At 35.8% G+C, this 11,239-nt stretch overlaps 1 protein-coding gene across 1 annotated transcript; it reads right to left on the reverse strand.

The window, feature by feature from the left end:
- Window positions 1–2,488: 2,488 nt before the first annotated feature.
- LOC114174174 (peroxidase 5-like) lies at window positions 2,489–4,396 on the reverse strand. Its single transcript, XM_028058956.1, has 2 exons — window positions 4,061–4,396; window positions 2,489–3,977 (listed from the first exon to the last, which is right to left on the reverse strand). Exons 1-2 carry the CDS (start codon window positions 4,283–4,285, stop codon window positions 3,210–3,212), a joined length of 993 nt encoding a protein of 330 aa, XP_027914757.1. The 5' UTR covers window positions 4,286–4,396; the 3' UTR covers window positions 2,489–3,209.
- Window positions 4,397–11,239: the final 6,843 nt, after the last annotated feature.

Raw genomic sequence — 11,239 nt, forward strand, 5'->3', positions numbered from 1 at the left:
GCCTCAACCTAGGCTTACTCTATCCTTATCTCATTTACATATTTACATTATCTTTATATTGTTATTGTTTGTTATAAGAACAATTTGACTTGATCATCTCTTTTATCTATATTTCTATATTGTTTCTGGTTTATCATTATTTTATAATAGTCTCTAGATATGATGTTGACCTACGTGACATAGCACATGACATATGCCTTCGGGTCTGAGGTTCCATCTTGTAATATTTATGACAACTCATTTCGGCATATGAACCCTCTCTATCTCTAGGGTGAAGTAATGCAAACCCTTAATTGGACCACACATGGTTGTGTCAAGCTTGACACGCGAGATAACAGAAAATGGGATGTGTTGATTACATTTAGACTCTCATACGTTAGTATCATCTTTCTCTCTAACTCTCGTCGAGTGCTCTTGTCCTCAACTTGAGGTGGTATGCGCGACTCAGGGTCTAAGCTAGATGAATTCAATTTGGATAATCACGGGCATTTACAAGGATTGGCTGCCAACATTGTTTTAGCTTTTTTGTATGTAGGGGTAATTTTTTAGTATCCAAAGGGTGTATTTTTCTTTCTCTCAAACATGTATTGTGGGCTAACATGGAATGGCCCAAAGAGAAAGAAATTAGGTTAATTTGGTGTTTTGTAACCATTGGACTTCCATGAATACTCACTTTCAACTTTTCTTTGCAATGGAGTATTGTTGATTCTTATCATTTCCTTAATCTCTATGCATTTCCATTCACATTACTTTGCAATTTAGTTTAGTTTTTTAGTTTTAAGATATTCTAGTTTGTTAAGTTTGGAACTCTTTTGTCTATGGTTTTCTTTTCAATGTGAATCGTTCATTTTTTTCCTTAATTCTAGTTTTTTAATTCCATTCAATTCTCTCTACGGCTATAGTATTGTTATGTATTCAAATTTTACGTTTCTGCATTGTTTTTGGATTTTAGGTCATATGTTCCCATCCTATTTCACATTAATTTAGCTTGCTACTTTTTTGTGTGACTCTTGTTGTTTCTGTTTTCTTCTGTTTGCAGGACTTTGTGTTATTTCTTGCTTTTATAAATAAATTCATGTTCAATTAGTTTTTGTTTCCAAAAAAATCTCCGTTATAGTTGTGTTTTAGCTTTCTAGTTTTAGATAATGAAGTTTCACTTTTAAAATTGTTATAATTGGGTTACTTTGCTACTTTTAGAACTTGTACATTTTAATTTAGTTCTCCAATGCTTTTCTCATTTCACACGTTGAATTATTATTTTTAGTTTGTATTTCTATCCTAGCTTTATCATTTACATTTTATTTGTTATTAGTGTTCCTGCAGAGAACAAATAAGATCAGTTAGGCACAAGTATCACCTTACCCATATTCGCTATCTCCTCGGTTGGCTTCTCCCCCTTTTTGTATATATTGGTTTGAACTCGGGAGGGGTTACTTGTAGAAGGGACTCCGAAGCTTAAGTCAGCCAAAGCTCTCAACCTGATTTGACTTTTGAGAGCTTTGGCTGACTTAAGCTTCGGAGTCCCTTCTGCAGGTAACCCCTCCTGAGTTCAAGCCAATATATACAAAAAGGGGGAGAAGCCAACCGAGGAGATAGCGAATATGGGTAAGGTGATACTTGTGCCTAACTGATCTTATTTGTTCTCTGCAGGGACACTTAGTTTTATACTTTAATTTTGATGTAGTTTAATTCAACATTTTACTTTTCATTAACGTATTCTTCTGTTTAAATCAATGAACTTTAGACTAACCTGCATTAATCAATGAACTTTATATTTATATTGATCAAGTTCACAAACTTGAGTTATCAATCTTAATCTTAGTCAACAAATTTTAGTACAACTTATAAATCAATATTACATTAATGAAACCAAGAAAACATATAATCTATTTTAAAAATTTAATTCATTTTTCAAAAACGATAAGAGATTTTTCCAAAATATAGATCTTTCTCTTTTGTCTCCCTATGGTAGCATCCCTTTCATCCTTATTATCTTCATTGAACCACTTGAAATAATTGCATCCTTTAGATTCTTCATTACAACCACTTTGCTATTTACATAAAATTAAACAAACACAAGAAATTTGTTAGGGCAACCCACAAATTGCTTTCCACAAACACAAATTATGGAAACAAAAAATTAACACCATAAATCATACCTTGTAGTTAGAGCAATTTAGAAATTGTTTTCCACAATTCTTAATTGTTTTAGCCACTCTCAACAATGCAACCTTCCCATAATAGCAGATTGGTGTTCCACCCAGATCCCTATACAAAACAACATGGTAGGAGACACTATGCTTTTGTGAACCCTATGAAGAACACGCATAACCCTCACTGCGAAACTTCAAAGGAGAAGAAGAAGAATATGTCTAAAGGGAAAAACTGTTTTAGGGCAAAACAAACACATTCAATTTCTTAAAGCAATATATTGTACACGTAACACTGTACAATTATTTTATTTTACACATATTCTTTAGTAATTGACACGTATCCATTCTTCATTGTCACACCACTATAATCTTAATGTCGTTTCTGATAATCTAACGGAATGGATTTGATTGATGCACTTAAACTAATTTGGGGACCAAATTGACACTTTTTAAAAGAGGGATACTGTTCCAGTCCGGAATATAGGACCGACCAGAACTACGTGAATTAACTCTACTGTATCGAATTTCTTTTCCCTCACTCGTCTCCCATTAACCTACCTTTTCTTGATTCCGCCTCTCTCTATATATAATATGATCAGTTGTTAAAACTGCCCATCCGATTTTTCTGCCTATCAAACTTTAACCAACTAAGCCACTACTTTGTTAACATTCTACTTTGTTAATTTTTTCCTAAGATATAGGGATATTTCTTTCCGGGTCTAAAAGGCACGTGTATGAAAACCGAATTATTTCTTTGGGCCATATTACTTAGCCCATCACCGATCTATCCGACCTATCCGACCTGCCGAGCTGACCTACTTGTCCGACTTAGAATAGTCAATTATGGAAACTTGGGAAACTAGGTCGGACTCCAACCTGAGGCGAGGAGAGTACAGATACCAATTTGACACACATCACTCAAAGTCACTCAAAGTGAGTACTATTCGAGTAATTAACATTTCTAGAAAAAAAAATGTATAAAAAGAATTAAACAAGAAAGAATTAAAGTGATTGAGCTGGTTTTCCAGATGCACTTGTGATTTGTGGACTGGTGAATTAATTGACAAAGGTGCAATGGTTCCTGATCTCACCGTTGGAGTCGGTGAGGACCTCTATGGAACCCATTTGCACCATTGCCTTGCCAAACTTGTGAGACCAACCAGCAGCATCGTTGGCATTGGTGAGAACCATTTCCCTGGTGGACTGCGAGTTGAAAAGCGTCTGATCCGACGTGAGCAGGCCACGGTGGTTGATGAGTCCGTCGTAGTATTTGGTGTCCAAACGAATGGGAGTGGAAGGATCAAGAGACACTGTGGGGTCTGAGATGGAAGGTGGCGCAGGACAGTTTGCTTTCAGGGTTTCAGCGTAGGAAGAGTCCATTGATGGGTCTTGCGTGAAGGTGTCATTGAAAGAGTACAAACGCTTGGAGAAGGCAGAACAGTGCGACACACCAATGGAATGGGCTCCTGAAAGTGTCACCATTTCATCTCCAGACAAACCCTTTCGTGAAAACCTACTCACAAGCTCATCGGCACTCAGTGTTGGTGCAGGCAGATTCTGTGCCGCTTCATCGGCGATAGAGACACGACCGTCTCTGCGTCCTGTCGGAACGTCGTAGTTTATGCCACCCACTTTGAGAGCACTGTCTCTTGCTGCCAAGGCCAATATGTCTGCACACGATACCGTTTGAGGACATGCAGCCTCCAACTGAGCCTTGGCGTCCTCAATGACCTCGAAGCCACGCAAGCTTGGGTTGTTGGCAAAATGGTCTCTTTCTGCTGGGTTACCCGGCGTAGATGCTAGCAACACGGAAGCGTCGCAGCCCTGAAGAAATGCACGAACGAAATTGATGAATCGGAATTGGAAAATATGATAATAGTTGAGAGTGGTTGAGTGATTGATTTTACCCTGACAAAGCAGTCGTGGAAATGCATCCTTATGAGACCAGCGGCTATGCCTGCGTTTTGAGAAATGGCTTTGTTTACAGCACTTCTCACTATTTCCTCCGCGGATGGACAGGTGGAGGCGTAGAAACCCACTTTGAGAGACGCTGAGGCGAATGAAGAAACCGAAACTAGAATGAGAACCAAAGTTGAAATGATTGGAAGGAGGCGTGGAGTGTTGATATCCATTGTTGTTGTGGGTTATTGCAGAATTTATGAACGAAAGTAAAGTTAAGGAGAAGCGAAAGGAAGAGTTGTGATTTGTATATACTTTGTTGTTGAGGAAGAGGTTGAGAGAAAGAGAGGCGAAGGGAAACTATTTATAGGTTGTTTTCAAAGAGCTCGTTGAGACGGTCATCATCAAAGTGTCTGCGCTTGAACTCTTCTCTTTTCTTCTTCTGCCTCACTTTCTCTTTTAGTGTTTCATTATAGGAAAATTAGGATAACATATATATATTTACCACTTGCAGACTTCCACTCAGAATTTTTCTTGGTCTTGTGGCTGCATGCATGTGGCATATTTAATTACTGCAATTTGATGTTATTCACATTTTGATAGTCAATGGTTCGTTTCTTCAAACCTTTTTTGGACATAGACGGCTTCAAGAGGAGTCCACCGGATAAATTAACTATATAAATCTCTCCTTAAAACAATCACATTTCTCACATTTTTAATCACCTTATTATTTCCATTATTTTATTTTTAATACAAAAAACAATTTTTTTCATCAGTAACTAAAAGAAATACAGTTATAAAAACAACTACAATGTATTATAATGTATAATAATAAAAATTAATGATTAATAACTTAAGTAAAGTTATGACCTAATAATAACTCTAATAAATAAGATAAACCTTATACATGGTTGTGCATAAATAATATTGCATAAGAAATAATAGAGATGCAATTATATTAAAGTTATAAATTTCATTACGTTATTTTAATATATATATATATATATATATATATATATATATATATATATATATATATATATATATATATAAGTATTTTGTTATTAAATTTACAACTTTTAATCTTTATATCTTTATTTACGGCCTGCCCAAAAAAAATTATAAAAAAGAAGTGGTTTCATAATATTTACTTTTATATATTATTACAGAAATTAAATTTCATAAAAAAAGTTTATTAATTACTTGTTAAAGTCCATTTTTTGAAATAAATATAATATTTAAATTTCTTAGGTGTTTACCTTTAGAATACAATTATTAATTTAAATAAGACAACTATAATTTTTAAAGTATTTGGGCCATACACTATAAAAAAACTTCAAAATAGTAAAAAGTTTTAGTAACTAATAATTATTAGTAATTATAGTGATTAATTTAGATACTAATTTATCAAACTAAAAATTATTGATTACTAAAATAGTTACAATTATGAATAAAAAATTATAATTAATCACTATATTGGTCTTTAAAATTAGGTATCATGATTTTGACTAAAAAAAATTATTCACTAAAAATTAACTACCTAAATTTGAATTATAAAAATTGAATTATGTATACTTTAAAAGCCTTATCGAAAATTATGAAGTCTCAACAATAATGTATTGAGGATGAAAAGGAGAAGGAAATAAACATATTATAATAAGTAGTTGGAACGAAAATTCATTGAAAAAAATACTTTATTACAATAAACTTTGATAATAACATATAAACCCGGAATGCAAAATGTCAAAGTGATAGCATCAGGCTTCAAAATAACTCCTGTCAAAATGCAAAGACTGACACGTAGTTTGGGTTCTCTTGCGTTCAACGTCACTTATTCAATACGTGTGCATGGGCCTCTTTTATCCACCGCACTAAGCCTATTTATACGTGCTTTACTTCTTTCAGTTTTATGTCATTTTTATGACTTTCTTTCTTCTGCGTCTTATTTCTTTAATCATGCAATCTTCTGCCTATCTCATTTGTTCGTTATCGTGGTATTACGTGAATCAATCATGGCGCTGCAACTCTGAGATGGTATCAGAGCACTTCTTTTGAAGTGCTCTGCTGCGCATCTCTGACTATCTTTTCTTCTTTCTTTTTTTTTCTTTCTTTCTTTGCTCATCTTGCTTTCTTGTCTTTTCTTCAATTTGTTCTGTTTTTTTCCTTTCACCATGAGCAAAGAAGTATCTGATAATATCTCCGTTTACAGTTTCTTATATTTGCACCCTAACGAAAATTCGGCTGTCGCTTTAGTTTCACCAGTCTTGGATATCAACAATTATCATTCTTGGAGCAGATCCATGATTACTGCTCTCATTGCCAAAAACAAACTCGAGTTTGTTGACGGATCTGCACCTGAACCCGCGAAAGGCGAAGACACTTATCAAACGTGGAGAAGATGCAACAACATGGTTGTGTCTTGGATCGTCCACTCAGTTTCTCCTTCCATCCGTCAAAGCATCTTATGGATGAGCAAAGCTGAAGACATTTGGAAAGATCTCAAATCAAGATATTTTCAAGGGAACCTCATACGTGTTTCAGACCTTCAAATGGAAGCCTTCTCGATCAAACAAGGTGATCTCACTGTCACAGATTATTTTACAAAGCTTAGAGTTATTTGGGATGAGATAGAGAATTTCAGACCAGACCCTGGCTGTTCTTGCAAAGCGGAATGCCCCTGTGAAGCCATATCCGTGATATTGCAAAGAAAAGTAGAAGACCTAGTGATGCAATTTCTCAGAGGTTTGAACAAGCAATACAACAATGTGAAGTCTCATGTGCTCTATATGGATCCAATGCCCTCAATCAACAAAGTTTTTTCTTACGTTGCCCAACAAGAAAGACAAATCATGGGAAGCAACATGCTTAATGAAAGCGAGGTCAAAATTAATACAGCTAATAACCAGTTGAGTTGCACTTTTTGTGGGAAAAATGGCCATCTTGAGGCAAACTGTTATAGGAAGAATGGGTTCCTGCAGAACAATGATGCAAAAGGGTTCAAGAATTCTAGCAAGAAGGTATGTGTTCACTGTGGAAGGACTGGACACACGATAGATGTATGCTACAGAAAGCATGAATTCCCTCCAGGGTACAAGTTCTCAAATAGCAGAGCCAATGCTGTGAAGACTGTGGATGCTCAACAAGAAAATGGTCAAGATAGTACTGGACAAGAGCAAGATTTTCGATTAACTCAACAACAGTACCAAGCCCTCATGAGTCTGCTGCAGGAAAATAAGGAAGACACACCAATAGATTCCAATACTAGTAAAGTCAATACCGTTTGCAAGGATTTATCGCAACGAGGTAACTCTTTTATTAGCTCTTTTTCGTGCAAACGTGATATTTGGATTTTAGACTCAGGAGCAACAGACCATGTCTCTTGTTCTCTGAAACACTTTGCTTCTTATAATAAAATTGAGCCCATTATTGTTAGTCTTCCAAATAACACTCATGTTACTGCCACTCACAGAGGTTATATTAAGTTGAAAGATAAACTCTTTTTGAAAGACGTTCTTTTTATTCCATCTTTCGTTTATAACTTGGTTTCCATCTCCAAACTTGTATCCACACTTAACGTGGAGATTGTTTTCACTTCTAAATCTTGTGTGATTCAGGAACAAATTTCGAAAGAGAAGATTGGTATAGCTAAATCCAATCATGGTCTTTATGTCATCGACAACCATGCTGCTTTGCATACTACATCTCATAAATGTAACAGTGTAGATGTTAATCTTTGGCATGATAGATTAGACCATATGTCAGATGAAAGACTGGCTATTTTGAAACAGAAACACTTGTATATCAATTTCGATAAGACTGGTAGATGTGATTCCTGTCATTTTGCTAAACAGAAAAAGCTCCCTTTTCCTAAGTCCACCTCGTATGTAGCTAATTGTTTTGACATTTTGCATGTTGATATATGGGGACCATATTCTATACCCTCTTTGCATTCTCATAGATACTTCCTTACCATTGTTGATGGTCATTCACGTTTCACATGGGTATATTTGATGTGTAACAAATCTGAGACACGAAAACATCTTGAGCATTTTGTACATCTTATTAAGAACCAATTTGAAAAATCTATAAAGATTATAAGAAGTGATAATGGTCCTAAGTTCAAATGAATGAGTTGTACGATGCTGAAGGAATCATACATCATACTAGCTACGTGGAAACGCCTAAACAAAATGGATTGGTCAAGCGTAAACATCAACATTTGATGAATGTGACTCGTGCTCTTCTTTTCAGGTCACATGTTCCTTCTAAATTTTGGTGCTATGCTCTAGAATACGCTACTTACCTTGTGAACATCACACCAACGCCTTTATTGAAAAATGATTCACCTTTTGAAAGACTTTATAAAAGAAAACCTGATCTTGACAATTTACGCATATTTGGATGTCTTTGTTTTAGTGGAACGTTAATGGCTAATATGACAAAGCTGGATCCAAGGGCTGACCTTGGTGTCTTTCTTGGTTTTAAGAAAAATACAAAAGGATACTTAGTTTTAATCTTAAAACTCATAGTTTCTCTGTTTCAAGAAATGTTGCTTTTCATGAAGACGCTTTTCCTTACTATGATAAGTCGAATGAAAATGGTGATATTAATGAGAATTCTTTACCTATGGTTAGACCTTTTCCTGATAACATGAATATAGATATCATAGATTTTGATAGTAATTCAAGGTTGTGAAAGGGATAGAGAAAATGTGTAGATAGTAGAGTGTGAAAGTAGTAGTTGGAGAAGTGTATTTGTAGTTGAGAGTAGTTGTATTGGATGTTGTGTTAGTTGTTCTTGATGTTACAAAATGGTAGGATACATGGGTATTTATAGACCCATAGATTATTCTAGAAGCTTCTAGCTAGAACTTGAGCAAATAGTTCTAGATTTTTCTACATAGTAGAATGTTCTTAATTTTTCTTCCTATCCTAAGCTTTTCTCCAATACTCTAGAAGTTTCATTACATTTCAATAACTCTATCTTATATTTTTTAGATTCTTCTAGAATTTGCATTATACTTTAATAGATTTTCAGCCTAAAGCTGACACGCACATAAACAACAATGAAACTAATAATGAAACCCCAAATGATAACAACAATGATAACTTGGAGCAAAATCGTGTCTCTAGAATTAGAAGACCTCCATCATATTTGAAAGAGAAATGATAGGTTGACACCCACATCTTACCATTTTTTTTACCACCTTCATAGGTTACAAGTTAAATTATCTTGAGTTACAAGTTAATTTTAAGGTGGTAAAAAAAGTGGTAAGATGTGGGTGTTAACCTATCATTTCTCTTGAAAGATTACCACATCTTTTCTAACACCTCGAAAGTTGTTAAGCATCCCATTGAATCCTATGTTTCATATTCACGTTTATCTCCTCATTTTAAGAAAGTCATTTGTTCTCTCAACAGTAACAAGGAACCTACCACTTATGAGGAGGCTGCATGCATCAACGAGTGGTGTGTAGCCATGAATGAAGAGATACAAGCCTTAGAACGAAATGGAACTTGGACAGTATTGGATCTACCACCTAACAAAAGTACTATGGGATGCAAGTGGGTGTACAAGGTGAAGTTCAGAGTTGATGGTACTGTTGAAAGGCACAAAGCACGCCTTGTTGCAAAGGGGTATACACAGATGGAGGGTCTATACTTCTTGGATACTTTCTCACCCGTGGCCAAATTAACTACCATTCGCCTTCTTCTCTCCCTTGCTGCAATAAATAGATGGTACTTAAAATAGTTGGACGTAAACAACGCTTTTCTCCAAGGGGAACTGAATGAGGAAGTGTATATGGACCTTCCACCTTGTATAAGTTCTGCCAAATCCAACCAGGTTTGCGAATTGCATAAGTCACTATATGGTCTCATACAGGCAAGTCGTCAATGGTATGAGAAACTCACAAACCTCTTACGAACTCATGGTTACAAACTATCAAAAGGTGATCACACTCTTTTCGTAAAACATTCTAATGAAAATATGACAGCTCTTTTGATATATGTTGACGATATCATATTGACTGGAAATGAGTTGAATGAAATTAACAATATCACCAAAGTTCTAAATGACACTTTTAAGATTAAAAATTTAGGGGATTTAACCTTTTTTCTTGGTCTTGAGGTGGCACAGTGCAACCGAGGAATTCATCTTTCGCAACGAAAGTATACTTTGGGCATTCTGTGTGAGACTGACATGCTTGCCTCGGCACCAGTTTCCACTCCCATGCATCTCTCCAAACGCACTACAGTAGACCAGGGAGTGCCTCTTCAAGATCCTACATCTTTTAGGAGGCTTAATGGAAAACTCATATATCTAACAAATACCCGGCCAGATATCACGTACGTTGTACACAACTTGAGCCAACATATTATGTGCACCAACCAACCTGCATCATCAAGCTGCTCTTCGTATATTAAGATATCTGAAACAAAGTCCAGGAGATGGAGTTTTTCTTGCTGCAAACAGTGAGCCCAAGCTCAATGGTTTTAGTGATTCAGACTAGGTTGGATGCCCTGAAACACGTAAATCCTTAATTGGATACATTATTTATCTTGGTCGTTCACCCGTTTCTTGGAGATCTAAGAAGCAGAACATCGTTTCAAGGAGCTCTTCAGAAGTAGAGTATAGAGCTCTCGCTTCAACGACGTGTGAATTGCAATGGTTATTGTATCCTCTAGAAGATCTTCACGTTCAGCACACTCAACCAGCATTATTGTTTTGTGACAATTAATCAGCATCTCAAATTGCCATGAACCTTGTGTTTCATGAACGAAGAAACACATTGAGATAGATTGCCACGTTGTCAGAGAAAAGGTTCAACAAGGAATTATCAAGCTTTTGCCTATCAGTAGTAAGGAACAACATGCAGACATCCTTACCAAAGCACTTGCTCCCTCGGTTTTTCATTTCATACGTTGCAAGCTGGGAATGTTGAACATCCACTCCCAGCTTGAGGGGGGTTGTCAAAGTGATAACATCAGGCTTCAGAATAATGCAAAGACTGACACGTAGTTTGGGTTCTCTTGCGTTCGACATCACTTATTCAACACGTGTGCATGGGCCTCTTTTATCCACCGCACTAAGCCTATTTATACGTGCTTTACTTCTTTCTCTTTTGTAACATACACACAGTACCTTTCTTTTAGTTTTACGTCATTTCTTTCTTTCTTCCGCATCTT

This window comes from Vigna unguiculata, chromosome 2 (assembly GCF_004118075.2).
Source record: "Vigna unguiculata cultivar IT97K-499-35 chromosome 2, ASM411807v1, whole genome shotgun sequence".
Taxonomy (NCBI): Eukaryota; Viridiplantae; Streptophyta; class Magnoliopsida; order Fabales; family Fabaceae; genus Vigna; species Vigna unguiculata.

Bases quoted from the DNA above. Each gene is read 5' to 3' on its own strand.
- LOC114174174 (XM_028058956.1), bottom strand. From the start codon at position 4,285: ATGGATATCAACACTCCACGCCTCCTTCCAATCATTTCAACTTTGGTT. The intron at 3,978-4,060 runs GTAAAATCAATC...GCATTTCTTCAG, and splicing joins TCCACGACTGCTTTGTCAGG to GGCTGCGACGCTTCCGTGTT.